At 39.5% G+C, this 18,862-nt stretch overlaps 1 protein-coding gene across 3 annotated transcripts in view; it reads right to left on the reverse strand.

Moving 5' to 3' along the window:
* Positions 1-2,993: 2,993 nt before the first annotated feature.
* SNTG2 (syntrophin gamma 2) overlaps positions 2,994-18,862 on the reverse strand; it is a 463,781-nt gene continuing 447,912 nt past the window's right edge. For 2 of the 3 annotated variants that reach the window (XM_075923561.1, XM_075923558.1), the window contains exon 17: positions 2,994-4,633. In XM_075923561.1, coding sequence (XP_075779676.1) covers positions 4,502-4,633 — 132 coding nt within the window. In that variant the 3' untranslated portion in view covers positions 2,994-4,501. Of the gene's footprint in view, positions 4,634-7,376; positions 7,480-18,862 lie in introns of all 3 variants that reach the window. The other variant, XM_075923560.1, reaches the window with a different exon arrangement.

Here is an 18,862-nt window from a genome sequence, read left to right on the forward strand (position 1 = left end):
AGCGGGGGGACTAGACCCATTCTGGGCACCACCGAAAATTATACAAACTTGCCGCCCCTGCATGCAAGGATAAAATAAGAAAGGGCAAGGCACAAAAGGAGATCAAACTAGCTAAAGACAAAAACGGTAAGAAGAAAACATTTTTAAATACATTAGAAGAAGGAAACCAAAGATAGGATAGAACCATTAACAAACTGGGGGGGAAGGACCATCACAGAAAATGTGCAAATAACTAAATGCCTCTTTTGTTTCAGTTTTCACCCAAAAGTTGAGTAGAGATTGGATGTCTAACATGGAGAACACCTGTGAAAATGAGTTAGGATCTTAGGCTAAAATATGGAAAGAAAAAATGAAAATTACTTAGACAAATTAGATGTCTTCAGGGTCTTATGAAATACATTCTGAAACACAAAAGGAACTGACTGAGGAGATATTGGAAATTTTAGCCATTAGCTTCCAAAAATCAGGGAAGATGGGAGAGATTACAGAGGACTGGAAAGATGCAAATAGAATGCCAATCTATAGAAATGGGAATAAGGACAACCTGTTAGGATAATACTTAGTCCTGCCTTGAGTGCAGAGGAGTGGACTAAAAGACTCAATGTCCCTTCCAGTCCTACGGTTTTATGATGTTTTGTTGGATTTAACGTCTTCGCATTTAAAAACCATTAAGTTTTTGGCGTTCCATTGGCTCAATCTATATTAAAAACCATCATAAAGTAAATTTCACTGCTGTACTTTAGCATGTTCTTAATTGTGAATGAAATTCACACCTATGCAAGGTGCCCCACATTGTGCCTACATTTCTCTTATGTTTCCCAGTTAGGTCTTGTTTTGAGATATTAAGTGAGATGTAGAGTGAAGCACAGATCTGGTGCAAATCTTATTTTCAGGCAGAACGGCTCTTGTGCTCCATCTTGCACAAAAGCCCCTTGCACAAAATGGTGGCTTATTAAATATGCAAATGAGACACGGCATTGCCGCCCCTTATTTGTATATATTATTGCACAAGAGAGCGCAATGTAGACATAGCCAGAGAGCTTAAGCCTATACACATTGAAGTTGATTTCAAATCTTCTTATGGAACACTATGTTTTACATGTATTTTTTAAAATGTTTTTAAATGTGATATATTGAGCTTTTCCCAATAGAGGGAACTGAAAATTCTGACTCTGTATTCCCTTAAACAGATCTAGAAGTGTTTTCAAGGGCTCCTGCAGAGACTGTGGTGGGCCATAGTCTCCAAGGTCTTCCTTACAGTCCACTATATCAGGAGTTTTTTTCAAAATGACTACGTCTAGACTGCATGCTTCTTTCGAAAGAGGCTTTTTCGAAAGATACTTTAGAAAAAGCCTCTTTCGAAAAAGAGCATCTAGACTGCAAGCAGTACTTTCGAAAAAGCAAGCCGCTTCTTCAAAAGAGAGCACCCAGGCAGTCTGGATGCTCTCTTTCGAAAAAGCCCTGTTTGCATTCAAGAACACCTTTTTTCGAAAGAGCACTTTCAAAAAAAGGTGTTCTTCCTCGTGAAATGAGGAGTACCACCATTGAAAGAAAAGCCACGTTCTTTCGATTTAATTTCGAAAGGACGCGGCTGTAGTCTAGACGCAGGTGAAGTTTTTTCAAAAAAAGGCTACTTTTTTTAAAAAAAACCTGCAGTCTAGACACAGCCAATGAGAAGAGGAAAGAAATAGGAAGCTTCAGATACTACAATGAATTTTTGTTTTGAACATCTGTTTATTAGAAATGCTTCTTTTAAAAATTGGTATTGATTTGGATAAGAAATTAGAAAAAATTTCTTCTAATATTCTAACAGTACATATTAAAATTTTCCAAATCAGTGACTCATTCATATGTATTTGGAGCCAGGCAAAAATAGATGAAAATGCATCTCCATGTGAAAGAGAATATGAAATCTAACATTTGGATAGAGATTAATGGAATTCTGGAAAGCAAACTAAAAGCATGGTAGATAGCAAAGATGTGAAATAGCCAGTTGCTCTTGTGGAAGAAGAATATTTTAAATTTCCTTTTGACATGCTAAAAGATATTTAGTTAGATGAGAAAAAAGAAAACAACCACAGGATTCTCTTCTACGCAAAAAAGGAGGTCAGTATTAGATGTATAATTGCACCTGCTGACAGTGGTAAGAGTTAGGAGAGATTTCCAAAAGAAGCAGAGATAGAAGAGATTTTCAGGACAAAGGAGTGAAGATACATATCTTCCCAGATATTAGTCCATAGGCTCAAAATAAGAGGAAAAAGAGGCAATAGAAAAGGATATTCAAATTGAAATAATGGAAATATCCTTATTTTCCAAGCAAAATGAAGAGTAATTCTTGGCAGTATTCTATTTATTTTTGTGACAGAGACTGTTGGAAAATACATGATCAAATTCAGAAGAGAGTTTGAAAGAGGATGCTATTTAATAAACAACTTGCTTACTATGTACCTTTACTTTTTAACAGCTGTTTGTTTGATGTTACCTTGCTTCATTTTTCTTGCAAGGTTCTTTACAATTTTATTTTAACATAGTTCATTATGCTTTGTGAACATATTTGTGAAAATTTCATAAGAGGGTCAATAACTGACTATTTTGATAAGCTAAAATCACTCTGAAGTTTTTATCCTCAGTTTTTTGAGATTCATGTACTTTGGTTTTAATGATATAAATCTTAGGTTTATAAGTTTAAAAGTCTACAGGAAGCTTGAATGTGGATTTTCAGTCTCCTCGTAACTTGCATGATTTTCCACTCCATTGTACAAGTGCTTTGCTAGTGTTTAGCTATGTGTTTCATCAAACTAGTTTAACAGAGTGGAAAATCAGATCCATCATTCTTACTCACACATTAAAAATTGAGAAAAAAATACTTTGTTAGTTTGTAACTGTATAATGTAAAAAACTCAAACATCTAAAACAGTTATATGCAACAGTTTGGTTAAAATTATGTTTTCAAAAAGACACTAACATGGTTTTGGAAAATATTTAATATAAAATTAAAATAACATTTGTTGAAAATAGAAGATCATATTGCTTATAAATATTTATTTACAGTAAATAAAAATAAATATCTCTTATGTTTGGTTGGCAAAAGCACATATCTCTTCTATAACATCTTGGTGCAAATAACAAACATTGTAATTGAAAATGCTAGCCTTGATGTTATCTCTTCATTAAAAATTGTTATAATATAACTATAATTGGTTTTAGTGTTTTCAGTCTGTCATTTTGTTTAGTATCTGATGCTGTCGCAGAACTCAACTTGAGAAGAGCTGTTTTTTATTGGAACAGTATGTTTCTGTTATTGGAGCAGTATTATTCTGTTAATAATGTTATTATTGTTTCTGAATATTACCTGTACATTTAGGAAAATGTTTTAATCAGAATAGATATACCGTGCAGAAGTAGGTTAGAACAAGTCCCAAGCAAAGCCATATTCTTTCCTTGGTAAGCACAGAAATCCCTCATTAATGTCAGCTTGATTTATGTGCAAACTTACGACATGAAAATTTGACCTGCCTACAGTCTTTAGATGAAAAAGTCTGTGGGTAGATACATCTACCCCAAACCTTACAATACACAAACAAAAGAGTTTTTTTTAAGAAGCTAATCATGACTACATAGGAGAATAACCAAAGATGGGGCACACATGCTATACATGAATGAGTGGAAGAATGAGTAATGAGGACATTTGTCAATAGACAGCAAAGAAACCCATGGCTAAGGTTTCAAAAATGAGAATTTCAAATTAGGATCCTAAATCCAAATTTAGGGCTCAAATCTTCTAAGGTACTAGGCTAACTGAGGCCTGGCCTGACATGAGCAATTAACACTCTTCACAGGACCTCTCAAAGCACTTAAACATGTGCTTAACTTTACAATCCCTTAACTGAGACTACTTATGTTCTCAGACTTAAGCATGTGGGTAGGCACTTTTCTGGATCAGGGTAAGATAGAAAGCATTTTGAAGAAGCAGTTCCTCTGGAACCCTATATATGTATCTCGGGATCATATATTCAAAAGCATCTAAGCAAATTAGAAGTACATTGCACTTAACTTCCTTATATACTTTTGAAAATCTTACCCTTTTCTTTCATAGCAAAGCCTATGGAAGTTTCTGTGTGCTCAGCCCATTTGAAATCCATGACAAAGATTAGGAGCCTAACTTCAGGCACACAACAGGCAAATCTTTTTCTATATTACTTCATGATGCAACTTCTGAGAGAAAAATCAAAATAACATTAGCAATATTATGGTATGGACATTTTCATTCAGGGATTTAGATTAATATTAAAGAAAACAAATGGACTCAGTTTGAAATAATATTTGTTAACTCATGAGATTTAACAATGCTAAACAAAACATGAAAACTAGTAGCATTTTTATTGATAGCACAACTATAAGCTCCTTATAAAATCACACAGAATTCCAATATTGTTCATGAAATAACTCATTTCTTTAAGAAAATAATTTATTTGCAATAATCACAACACATAATTGGATTTCAGTTACTGTACATGTATTTTCTTGCAATGCTCTGGCTGTCTATAAATACAGGATCCAGGGATGCCACCTTTGCTGCTATGAAGGAGTGAATACAGTGTAAAACTGCAGTGAGATCCTGAAATTCAAGTTCCTGCAAGAGAAAGTAAAAGAAAAAAAATAATAATGAATCCTGCCAGGAATCCAATCATTTGAAGTAAAGTGAGAAACAGACAGGATATCAAATAACAGTGTTATTCACATGAAAAACTGGAACTCTAAATGGAACTGTAAGGTTAAAAGTAATAATCGTATATCAATTTTCTCACATGGTTTACTAACAAAGCCTTGAATTATGACAATTTATTTTTCATTCCTTCTTTATTTTTTTGCATTTTACACAGAATGACAACTGAAATAGACTATTGAGTTTGCATTTATAAAGCAACAGTGGATTTGTGTATCTCTGACTCAACTTGTTATGGAAAGGTGGTGATAAAAAGAAGGAAATTTGCACAGTAAATAGAACATTCATAATGTGTAAGTCTGGAAAGAACTTCACTTGGTGTTTTCTGCGTAATTCCCAAGTACTACAGTCTATTTTAGAGTGGTTTGATAGGCATATAAAATGTGGAAAGATGAATATTAATATTGCTAGCTTTAAAAAGTGATGGGGCAAACAATCAATAAATCCTGCCTCTGTGAGTAAGTCAGTGTTGCTTCTCATCCTCTCTCATAAACCTCTCCTACTTTTAGGCTGTTGTTTACACAGCAGCTGTGTCTACGTCCACACAGCAAGGAGATATTTCAACATAATGTTGACATAATGTCGAGCTGGAGGACTTCTTATTCTGATTCCTGTAACCCTCATTGTACAAGGAGTAAGAGAAGTTGGAAGAAGAGTGCTCTTTCTCGGACTTCCTGCTGTACAGATGGTGCCAAAAGCTGAAATAAGTTATTTTGACTTAAGATACACAATTGATGTAGCTCAAGATGCAAAGCTTATTTCAGCTTTAGTCCTGCTGTGTAGACGTGCCCTTGGTAACTCATATCTTACTTTTCTGGTGCCAAGTTACAGGCCTTCCAATAGGGGGCAACTGCTGTAGGGCCCAGCAATACAAAAAGGGCCCGGATCTCCTGGCTGGTGCCACAAATGCAGCAACAGTGGCAGCTGAAGCCCGGAGCCCTGGGACCTTTACATTGCTTCCTGAGAGAGGGATGGCACTTTCCTGGGGCAGTGCTGCCTAGCCAGAGCCTAGTCCTTCTCCCCCGAAGTCTCATCCCTTCTAGGTGCATGGACCAACGCCCCCTGCTATGCGCAGGGGTCTGCCCAGGCTGTCAGCCCCGCTGTCAAGATATTACATCTTTCTCCAATCACTACCAGCCAGTAAAGGGATGATTTTTTGATAGAGGAATATAACGTTAAAATACGCCAATTTACAGGATACTGTAGTCTATAAAGTGTCCACCTGGCAAATAAACCATGGGGATGTTTTCCATTTTCAGAAAAAGACATTTCATTTCAATGGGACATTTACAAAGCATGCTTAGTTACAAAGTATATAATTTACTCTGCTATAATTCAAAGCACTGGACATTTGCGTTTGCCATCATAGTTCAGTAAACTTCCGATAATCCGGCACCTTTAGGACCCAGGGGGTGCCGGATTATCAGATTTGCCGGACTATCGGAAGGGGGGACTATGAGGGGTCTGGGATGAGGGGGGATGCCACCCCAGACCCGTCATAGCCCCCCCTTCCGATAGTCCGGCTCTGTCCCAGGCGTTCTTGATTCAGCTGCTGCTGGTCAGTTTCTGCAGCGGCTGAATTGGGGACGCCTGCAGCAGAGCAGCTGGAGTGCTGCCGGGTTGGTCCAGTAGTGCCGACCCTTGGCGCGGCGAGACCAACCCAGCAGCGCCCCAGATGCTCTTGGGGATGCCTGGGGCAGAGCAGCTGGGGTACTGCCGGGTTGGTCCAGTAGCGCCACTCCTCGGCGCTGTGGGACCAACCCGGCAGCACCCCAGCTGCTCTGCCCCAGGTGTCCCCAAGTCAACTGCTGCTGATACTGATCAGCGGCTGACTCCAGGAAGCCGGAGGCAGAGCTGCTCTGCCCCGGGCTTCCTGGAGTCAGTTGCTGGTCAGTTTCAGCAGCGGCTGAATCCAGATGCCTGGGGCAGAGCAGCTGGGGCGCTGCCGGGTTGGTCTGGTAGCGCCAACCCTTGGCGCTGCAAGACCAACCCAGCAGCACCCCTGCTGCTCTGTCCCAGGTGTCCCCAAGTCAGCCGCTGCTGAAACTGATCAGGGGCTGATTCCAGGAAGCCCGGGGCAAAGCAGCTCTGCCTCCGGCTTCCTGTAGTCAGTTGCTGGTCAGTTTCAGCAGCGGCTGAATCGGGGATGGCTGGGGCGCTGCTAGGTTGGGTCCCGCAGCCCCGAGGGGCAGCGCTATGGGACCAACCCAGCAGCGCCCCAGCTGCTCTGCCCTAGGCGTCCCCGATTCAGCTGCTGGTCAGTTTTAGCAGCGGTTGAATCGGGGAACCTGGGGGCAGAGCAGCTCCAATGGTCCGGCTGCCCGGAGCACTTCTGGGTTCCTGATGGTGTCGGACCATCAGGAGTACTGGACCATCAGATGCCGGACCATACAGTTTTACTGTATTTTATGATCTCTCTTAAATCAAATTGCTTCAGACAATATACTTGGAACTCAAGGTTGTGTTCTGGAAAAAAAGCCTTCGTTATTAGAACACTTCTCCATTGAAGAAAATACATTTATTGGGCAGGTGCTGTTTCTCTGAACTTTTCTCTAAAGTTTTCAGAAACAAAGAAAGGAATTGTTAAATTTCCTAGCTATTTAGGGACTCGATTCTGCAACCCTTATTCACACAATTAGTCCTTACTCACCCAAGCAGTCCTATTGAAGTCAATGGAAATACTCATGTGAGTGAGGATTACTCACATGAGTAAGGGCTGCAGGATCAGGCACAAGATTACCAAGTAGCGCTTTCTGAAAATGGAGATATATTTTCATATTAACTTCAGTGATACAAACAATGATCACACATTTGTAGATTTATTTTTACTTTAACTATCCCAATATCATCCATACAGTGTTTTATATACTTATAAAAGGCCTGCTTCTCCCTGTCTGGAAGCAAAGCAGCATGACAGAGCTATTCACAACCGAACAAAGAACCCCATATCCAACTGAAAAGGGAAAAAAAAGTAGATAGCAGAATGTACTTGGAATTTGACTAAGACACAAGTGTTGATCTTATCATATCCCGCACTGATATAGGATTTTTAATGGAGATAGTTTATCAGAACCTTGGTTTACATCTTATCTATTTTTAGATAAAAAATACTAGAATGAAAGATTGTTGGAATTTTGAAGGGAATATTTCCTAGCATAATTTTTGCTACCATATAGATTCTGCAAGATCAATTTTTTCTCTGTATGTTTTATTGTCCTTATGATTGATTTTTCCATTTGCTGTAACTATTGTACTTCTTATTCTCTTATAATTAACAACATTGCTCCTAAATCTAAGACTTTTTGTTTCTTTTCAGCAGCTCCATTGTATTGACTTTTTAGCTTGAGGTACTTAGCTTGATTTCCTTGGCAGCCAAAGATAAAAAAGACAATTGCCCATGTAAACCTCTTTCATGCTGGAATACTAATGTACTATATAGCAAAGAACATTTGTTTATAGAATGAGGGAGATATTTTTATAAATATATTTATCTATGTCTGTAGGATTACTATAATGTGTCTGTTACATGGTTAGCATGAGTTAATTTAGGCCTTGCCTATGCTACAACGTTAGGTCAACATACGTAGTCTTTTGTTGACCTGAGTGTGCATGTGTTTTTACTCAAATTTGTTTTCCACTGACACAAGTGCCCTGTTATGGCAACACAGTAACACCTCTTCCCCAAATGACATTGATTCCTGATTGACATATTGGCTACGTCTACACTGGCCCCTTTTCCGGAAGGGGCATGTAAATTTCACCAGTCGTCGTAGGGAAATCCGCGGGGGATTTAAATATCCCCCGCGGCATTTAAATAAAAATGTCCGCCGCTTTTTTCCGGCTTTTAAAAAAGCCGGAAAAGAGCGTCTAGACTTTGAAGTAGGAATAAGACTCTCCGGAAAAGGGCACTTTTTCCGGAGGATCGGGGCCAGTCTAGACGCTCTTTTCCGGCTTTTTTAAAAGCCGGAAAAAAGCGGCGGACATTTTTATTTAAATGCCGCGGGGGATATTTAAATCCCCCGCGGATTTCCCTACGACGACTGGTGAAATTTACATGCCCCTTCCGGAAAAGGGGCCAGTGTAGACGTAGCCATTATGTTTGAAGCAGTGCAAGTGTGGACATTGTGCAACCTATGGATGCTAATAGTCCTACAGAAGCAGTCCCACAAAGCCTACTCTGGCAACACTTGTGAAGTACCCTGCCCAAAAGCCATAGAGACCAGAAGCCACCCCATCTCTTTAAAAAACCTTGCATGGTTTTGAAATGTCTTTTCTCATTGCCCAGATTGGTGAGCACAACTTTCAGCTCTCCCTTGCATGCAACGGCTCAACCAACCTTGCCAACTCCACATTCTAGATGCACTCTTGCCTGAGTAGAGAAGAGATATTGGATCTCTTGGCCTGTGGGGAGGGGAGGCTGCATAGACACAGCTATGGACAAGCTATAGAAACGTCAACATTAACGAGCAGATTGCACAGGGGATGCAGATGAAGTGGTATAGTAGGAATCAGCAGCAGTACCACTTGAAAGCAAAGGAACTGCAGGGAAGGATACAAGGCCATGGAGGCCAACAGTCCATCTAGTGCCAAGCCACAAAACTGTCACTTTTTATAATGATCTCCATACCATACTTGACAGACACTCTACCAGTGCCTTGCAGAGCACCATGATCCCTCCGAAGAGACCAAGCAACAGCCCTCTTCCATGAAAAGTGAGGTGGAAAAGAAGCAAAAAGAGGAGATAGAGGATGCTGGGTTTGACTGGAGGGCCCAGCTATCCTATGAGCAAGGCAGTATTCAAGAATCCACCACAGTCTAGTCAGTCCAGGCAGCTGAGCCTTGGCAAGCCTGATGCAGGGAATGGACCATGTGTAAGCATGTGAAAGCATATCCCATTACAATGTTTGTATGTACAGATCCAATCCAATCCAACTTAACAGGACACAGCTACTGATTTTTGTTACTTTTACTAGAAGAGATAGTTGTACCACAAACAGAGGTAGAGTTGTCGTCTGCCTTTCATTCCCATATAGAGTTAGCCAAAGAGACCCTCTTTGTGTATATACACAGGGATTCCCCTTGAATCCTTCTGAGAGACCTCAATGAAACTTTCATGGAGGTTCTCTGTAATACTCTCCCAATCATTTGTAGGGGTGGTGACCTTATTCCTTCTTCCATGGTAGAGCACTTTCCCACACCAGACCACAAGGACTTCAGCAGGCATCACTGCAGTGACCAGGGTAGTTGAATATGGCTCTAGACAGCTTTGAGGCACCAGTAGCAGCTGCCCTTTCTATTCCTTTGTTACCATGAGAAGCTAGCTACCAGACAGGGGGAGGGATAGCTCAGTGGTTTGAGCAGTGGCCTGCAACACCCAAGATTATGAGCTCAATCCTCAAGCAAGATAGTTAGGGTATGTCTACACTACCACCCTAGTTCAAACTAGGGTGGTTAATGTAGTCATTCGAAGTTGCAAATGAAGCCCAGGATTTAAATATCCCAGGCTTCATTTGCATCTTGCCGGGCGCCGCCATTTTTAAATCCCCGTTAGTGCGGACTCTGTGACCGCGGCTACACGCGGCACGGAGTAGGTAGTTCGAATTAGGCTTTCTAATTCGAACTACCGTTACTCCTCATGGAACGAGGTGTACCGGTAGTTCGAATTAGAAAGCCTAATTCGAACTACCTATTCCGTGCCGCATGTAGCCGCGGGCACGGAGTCCGCACTAACGGGGATTTAAAAATGGCGGCACCCGGCAAGATGCAAATGAAGCCCGGGATATTTAAATCCCGGGCTTCATTTGCAACTTCGAACGACTACATTAACCACCCTAGTTCGAACTAGGGTGGTAGTGTAGACATACCCATAGGGATCTGGGGCAAAATCTGCCAGGGATGGTACTTGGGTCTGTTGTGAGGACAGGGGACTGGATTCAATGACTTCTCAAGGTCCCTTCCAGGTCTATGAGATAGGCATACCTCCATATATATTAAAATAACCACTGCCTGTGAAAAATAGTGCTCAGTGACATGGCCTTGCACTCTTACCCATGGTCTTAAGGGGCAAAATGTTATTGTCTCAGGCAACCAACAACTCCCTCCTCATTCTGCCCACCCCGGCTGAACAATACTTACCACGACTGGGACGGGAGAGCAAGGGCACCATTTTGAGTATGTAGGGGGATCAGCAACTGTGTGCTCCGGGATGCGAGTACGTTTTCTTCCTGTGTCCTGAATGCTAATGGAGTGAAGGGAAAGTGCTTGCATTCAGTGCATTCCTCTCATACCTGGATGGTGAGCTCCCTTAGTATACGGAAAGCAGGATGAAAAGCTGGCTGCGTCCTGGAACACACGACTGTTGCCCCCACCACATGTGCTTGAAATAGTGCCCTTACTGGAGAATAGTGCTATGCACAGGAGCTCTTAAAGACTGCGATGTCATTCAGTAGGTCTTGTTTAAAACTTTGGGGGAGCAAGGGAAGGGAGTTCTGAAACTTTCACTTTTTCAGTGGAGACTATATTGACAATAATACCTCTGTGAGTTTTATCAGTAGCTGCTGCTGTTGCCCTTGGCGGGTCACCCCTCCATATCTGAAAAAGTGGAGGGAGATGGGAAGATCTGTTCACTGGGATCATGAAAGACAAAGCTTCACTGGACTGTGAACAGTGGGACAAGCAGCAAATATTTCAAACCATATGGAGAAGGAAAGATCAAACAGAAGGCCCAGAAGTCCCATCAATAAAAGGAGAGAAAAGATGCATCAGGCCATAATTTAGCATCTCCAGCAGCAGACACAGATAATACAGTCTGTACTTGAGCTACATGTTCAACAATCTCAGGCTCACCTGCCTTTGCTGTCAGTGAAGAACTCAATTTCAGCACTTCACTTGCTGCATCTGTAACCCTACCACTCCACCATGGGGGACAGTAAGGATGGTTATAGCTTCACATACACTGACCAGAAAAAGCCAGGGTTGCTGTACGTGTACCCAAAATATACTGAAATGGACATGATCTCCCAGGGAACGTCTACACTAGCCCCCTAGATCGATCTAGGGAGGCTAATGAGAGCAACTGGAATTGTAAATCAAGCCTGGGCCCTCATTTGCCTCCCTAGAACAATCTAGGGGGCTAGTGTAGATGTATCCCCTGAAGAAATGCCATGGTGAGTGTTCATCATTATGCTTATTTAAGGTTACATCTATAAAGCAGAGATATTTTGGTATACTTCAGTAACCCAAAATAGCTACCCTGGATCTTAGAAATATTTTCAAAATAATGGGCCATCCCTGTAAACTTCATTATAATGGAGGGCTCAAAATAATGTGTTATTTTGAAATTTGATGCTGTGAAGACAGCGCCAAATTTCGAAACAGCCTATTTTGAAATAGACTTGAAAAAAATATGCAATTTGGGTAGTGTAAATTGCGTATCTTATTTTGAGTTTAGGGTGCTGTGTAGACACACCCAGAGGCTATGTCTACAACGTGTAAATTGCGCAAAAAGATATGCAAATAAGCAGCAGAATGGCTCTTGTGCAAGAGGGGGTTTTGTGCAAGAAGGAGCAGTGTAGACTGCTCCTTCTTGCACAAAAGCCCCTTGTGCAAAAATGGTGGCTCATTAGGTATGCAAATTTATATTCATTGCTGCCCCTCATTTGCATATCTTCTTGCACAAGAATGCGCAATGTAGACGTAGCCTAAGTGTTTAATAATTTTGTTCTTTAGAATAGTTTCAACCAATTTGCCTTGTACTAAAGTTAATTGTGATTGACAGGATCATCTGTGGACACTTATTAAAAATAGACAGTACATTAGTTACTATGCGGTCATATGGTACATAGACTGATTTAGGCAATATGTTACATATGACAGCTAACATTTTTCCAATTTTATATCCAATTTTTTATATTCCAATTTTTTTCGAAGGTATCCTGGAAAAACTCTGCTGCGTCCAGGAAAGACGTCTGCTCTTCCAAAATTTTTTGCAGAAGAGCAGACGTGCTCTTTTGGAAGCCCTGTCTTCTTCGTGCCACAAGGAAAAAGGGCTCTTCCAAAAGAGGAGGTTTTTCCAAAATTTGGCCCATTGTAGATGGGTCAAATTTTGGAAAAGCCTCTTCTGACAAACTATTGGAAGCAACAGTCTTATTTTTTTCCAATAAAAAGCAGCAGTCTAGACACAGCTTGAGTTTCTTCAACAATCTTAGGTGAATGCTATCCAGGCCTGGTGACTGTTTAATTCACTAATTTGTTCGAAAATCTCTGCTATTGATCCCTCTGTCTGGGACAGTTCCTCAGATCTGTCACATGAAAAGAATGGCTCAAGGATGGAGATCTGTCCTTCTCAATGAAGACCAATACAGCCAAGTCATTTAACTTCTCCAAAATGACCTTTTCATTCTAAGGTGTTCCTTTATTAGCGCTATCATCCAGCAACCTTATGGACTATTTGAAAGTCTTCCTGCTTCTGATATACTGTAAAACATTGTGTCCTTAACTGTTGTTCTTCAGATCTTTTCTTGGCCTGCCTTCTCATACTTGTGCACTTGACTTGCCAGAATTTCTGCTTCTTTCAATTTTCCTCACTAGGATTTGACTTCCAATTTTGGGGTCTGATTTTGTCAATATGAAGTGGCAATGAGTAACAGTAAAATACAATTGAAATAAAAAAGGATACCCAAGTTCTGAAGATATACTCATGCACCTGAACAGGAGCAAACAGCTTAGCTTAGGTTTTAAAAGGTAAGCACATATTACTTTATTAGATCAAGTCCTTCTCTATAAATATGTTTTCTAAATTGAATATACTATTTATATTAAGAAGCAGCTGCTTATCTTTCTCCAAAGAGCCAGCATTCACAGAAGGGTTATAACTCATCAAAGTCTTAATAACTTTATCTAGAGTGTGAACCTAAGATCTACAGCTTGGGATGTTAAGTGACGGTGTCCCTATGTTTAAATAAAGAGCTTATATTAGTGGGTAATTTCCAAAAACTATTCCTATTGTAAGCTGTAAAGGCATGGACTTGTCTGGGTTCCTCTCATGAGATGTTAGCATAAATGACATAAAAGCATAAATAAGTATGTTTCACAAACCCATGAATGCCAGCAAATTCAGAATTAAGGCTGAAACTTTGTTCTTAATTCATACCATTATGTACATTTATGATACTGTACAGCATTATATTGGTGTTCTCACTGTTCAAAACTTCCTTCACTCTTTAGCTCTAGTCAGATGAGTCAATCATGCAGATAATTCAGCTACATGCTGATATCTGTGCATGTTTTAGAAAAAATCCTTATTATTTAAACTACATTTGACTTGTTTCCAAACTAGAAGTGCCTCAACACAATCTGGTTTCAGCAGGAAACAATACGGCTACGTCTACATTGGCCCCTTTTCCGGAAGGGGCATGTTAATTTTTCAGATCGTAATAGGGAAATCCGCGGGGGATTTAAATATCCTCTGCGGCATTTAAATAAAAATGTCTGCCGCTTTTTTCCGGCTTTTAGAAAAGCCGGAAAAGAGTGTCTACACTGGCCCCGATCCTTCGGAAAAAAAGCCCTTTTCCGGGGGATCTTATTCCTACTTTGAAGTGCTTTGAAGTGCTTTTGGACCCACAATCAGGTCCAAAAGCACTCAGCTCCCATATACGCAGGAAAATGAAGGGACAGATAATCACAAGAGCTCAATGCAGCATGTGTTGCAGGGTTCTGAGAACTTTATAAAAGTCTGGCCCTTATTTAGGTGGCTAATTGGGAGCAGAATTATTTTGAAAAATAACTAACCTCGATTATGGGTGCTAAGCATTTGAAAACCAGGTCTCCAGATAATTAGTTGTACTTTTTAGAAGTGTGTATCATGCTAGGGAGAAGTAAGAGGGAGGGAATATGCCTCTATAGGACGTAAATACCTCTGGGGGCTTGGAAGAGCATGCTGAGAGGCATCCCTTGTTATAAAAGTAGTCTATATTCATGTGTATAATTATAGCCTATATTCATCCAAATGTATCCTGCCCACCCAGATTTACCTCCTCTGTAGCTGCTAGTACCAACAGCAACTTAAGTTGCCCCCAGCCCCTCCATTACTACCTCCAATTCTGTAGACAATTTATTAGCAATTGTTATATTAAGAGTAATAATGGCCATAATGAGGCTTCTAACCTGAAATGAACTGTTTATAAAATACACCCCTTACACATCTTTTCATTCTGGAATATGCTGAGCAGCTGAGTGAATTACAGCTGCTCAGCCCTTTCAACATCAAGGGCTAATGTGCCACTAGCAAGAAAAAGGGAAACATTTTCAAGATAAATATCACTTTTGCTCTACAGTAAAAACAGTAAAGTTATGATCACACTTATGTGCAGCTAGGTATACCAATGTAATTGCTAACTGGCAAGTTATTTTTAAAAAGGAAGAGACAAGAATATTTTGGGCTTCTTCTTTCATTTGTGGCTGGCTAGTCAATACATTAAGAAACATTAGTCCAGAAATTACCCTGAAAGAATAAAAACTCGCTGGGAACTTAACTGAAGTATTTACTTTGTTGTAACTGGTAGTAACTGACAGCTTGCTGCTCAAATATTCAGGTTTCATATGCAAAATTAGAACTTATTGTGAAAGAAAAATGAAGTATAAAATGTTAATTAAAATCCTTTGAAGAAAGTAAACCCACATAATCCTTATTCTGATTTTTTATATCAGAAGCCGCACAGTATTTATCTGTCTTGCCTGACAGATATGGAGCATATATAGAAATAAGTTTTCTAAAGGCACATTTTATGCACAGTAGATTTAGATTATTAATCAGTATCTCAACTAGATATAAATATCAAGAAATAAGAAATATTTTATTGTTTATTTGTTCTTTTCCCCCTCAAATTAAAATAAAGTGCATGGACATATTTTTTCAACATTATAATGTAGCCTTTTCTGTTCTATAATGTACACTTTTCTGTATAATATTATATTATAGCTTATATACAATACCTTCCAGCTCCAATCAAACAATAGTTTTTAACTTGAATTATAAGGACTACAAGTTATATTTCATAACAGACAAAAACTGTAAAAGGATGTTATGATTTGATCCAAATGCAATGAAAGACTCTGATTGACTTTAGTTGGTTTTGGATCAGGCCCTGAGGGTGCTTTTAAGGGTATGTCTAGATTACATCCCAGTTTCAACAGACGGATGTAAATTAGACACTTCGAAATTGCAAGTGAAGCTAGGATTTGAATTTCTCGTGCTTCATTTGCATATTCGCATCATAGTGAAGTGTCTAATTTACATCCATCTGTCGAAAGAGAGATGTAATCTAGACACAGTCTTGTCCTGGGCACAGATTGTTCTAATCCACATGCTCAACTCTTTGTGAAATTAATGAACATTTTACACACAGGTTAAATGCAGCATATGAACCTTTGAAAAAAAGCAAATTCCTTATAAATCTGATTTTATTCTGTAGTCTTATTTTTATCGTGTCTATATGCATTTACTGTATCAAGATAAAGGACTGATCAGAATGGGAGTAATCTGAAAAGATTATATACAAGATTTCAGAATGCTCTAACCAATGTTATGTTATCAGCTTTTCAATTATTAAAAGAGCTATCAAAGGTAAATACAATCATTGTGGAATCTTCATTGATATCTCTGGACATTCAAATATTTCCATCTATGTATATAAAAGGCTGTCAAATCTATCAGGTTTCATACAACTAATTTTTAATTGAGCCATGAAGCTAGGGTTACCGGGTGTCCAATTTTGGACTGGGACCCTGATGGCTCTATTTAGCACTGACAACTGGGCAGTGAAAAGTCCAATCAGCAGTACTGTGGGTTTAAGGCAGCTTCCCTGTCTATGTGAGCCTCATGCCATGTCCCAGAAAAGGCTATCAGTTCGGCGGGCAACAGCAGCACATAGAAATTAATAATTTTGTCTTCAGAGCAGGGTTTGAATTGGATCACTTATTAGACAATGAAGAGAAAACAAAGTATTGCATAGCTTTTTAATTAAATGAGCACTGTAAAGCCTGTGCACTGAAAAAGACTAGGTTCTAGGGAAAAACAGTATGAGACTGATTAAATATTATATCACAAGGCACATGCACATGATTGCACTTAATTCTGGTCTTTCCTAACATATGAATGCTGATTTTGCAATCTTAATAATGTTCTTTGGGTATTATTTTATTTGTATAAATGTAGTTGCAGTTAGCCCAATCAAAGATCAGAGTCACTCTGTTTTAGGTGCTGTACTGACAAGAAAAAGACAATCCTTGTTCCAGAGACCATACGGTCTAGGAGGTGTTTGTCAGGATATTTAGATGGATAAAACAGGCAGATTGCGAGGGAGGCTGAATGACAAATTGGAAGAGTTTCAGAAAGAAAAAAAGATAAAATTTGACTTGTTTCCAGCTGGGTAGCAATTTCTAGGTATAATCCTTGAAAGGATTTCCTTTCCCAAGATGGTTCCTCAACTGAGTATTGTGTTTGGTGCTGAACTAACCCAAAGCCAGGAGAGGGTCAGAAATGACTGACACACAGCAGCCATTTTGAGAGATTTATATGAGTTTCTAAGGCTGACTGGGAAGCTGAGGACCAAATTGTTAGTGAAGCAACAGTGTGTATATAAAATAGGATACATATGGTTTTGTTCATATTCATATTGGTGAATTATACATTAATCTAAATTAATTTTAGAAATATTTTCAATCAGGCATTTTCTCATTTTTTTTTAATAAATAGGGAGGGCACACTGGCTCTGGCACAATAGCCACAAAGTAACATGCAAAACAGGGCATGTTATCAAAGAATAAGCAATTCTCTCCAAAAATCATAAACGCCAACTTAAAATAATTCTCTGCTACACAAGTAGGAAAGGCAATTTGCCAGTGTTGAAATTCATTAATATTCAGCCTTTTTTACCTCCAAACTTGATCAGAGACTAACTACTAACATGCAAAGTTTGACTGTTCAGGAGTTTTTTGATTATCTGTAAGAAGTGTCAACATTTTATTTTAATGGAAGAAGTGTATTTTTCACTCATCTGGAAATCAGGTATGCAACAACACAAGGAATCTTGCTCAAACTGCACAGAGAAAGGGAGAGAGAGAGAATGTTTGTTCAGACACAAAGGATGGAAATTTCATTCCTAAATGAGAGATTTTCGGAAAGTTACAATCATATGAAATTAGGGGTAATCTGGGAAACTCTTGTAACACTGACTGTAGTGTTTGCTGCCAAGTGAATGTTATAACTCATCTATAATAAGCTTCATTTGACATTTACAAGCTCGTCTACTCAAGAGAGATGAAATTTCCATTATTTGATTACATTTCTGTTTGTTGTTAGTGGCTGCATGTCCCTATTCAGCCCCATCTGCTTTCTTGAATTTTTTCCTTTGGTACCATAAAACTCAGTGAGGGAATGTCTAAACTACACCCCTCTGTCTTCAGAGGGATGTAAATTAGACTTATCAAAAGTGCAAATGAAGCGGGGATTTAAATATCCTGTATTTCATTTGCATAATGATGGCCACTGCTTTTTTCGAAACTGGGCTTTTCGAAACCCCCCCAGCAGTTTAGATGGGGCGTTTTTGACAGAAATGCCCTGTTTCGAAAGATCCTGTACTCATTTTTTGAGGAGTACAGGATCTTTCAAAACAGGGCATTTGTGTTGAAAATGCCACATCTAAATGGCCGTTTTTTTTAAAAGCCCTGTTTTGAAAAAAAAACGGCAGCCGCCATTATGCAAATGAAATGCAGGATATTTAAATCCCTGCTTCATTTGCACTTTCGATATTTCCAGTTTACATCCCTCTGCTGACAGAGGGGTGTAGTTTAGACGTAGCCTGAGTCACGTATATTGTACCAATAATATACTGGAGGGAAGTATGAATTCTGCATCCTTTTGTGTCCAAGCAGTAATTCTGAATCCTAAGGGTATATCCACAATGCACAACTTACTGGTGGGTATTTGTAGGTGTACACTGCTGTGAAAAGCAACTTGTATCCTCACATTAGTGTGTAGCTTAATCCACCAGAGAAACGGGCTGCAGGAGGAGCCTTTCCCCATTGCATTCCCACTGCCAGTGCCTGTCACTATTGTGTCCTGGAAAGACTCAGACA

Source organism: Pelodiscus sinensis, chromosome 3, assembly GCF_049634645.1.
Source record: "Pelodiscus sinensis isolate JC-2024 chromosome 3, ASM4963464v1, whole genome shotgun sequence".
Classification (NCBI taxonomy): domain Eukaryota; kingdom Metazoa; phylum Chordata; order Testudines; family Trionychidae; genus Pelodiscus; species Pelodiscus sinensis.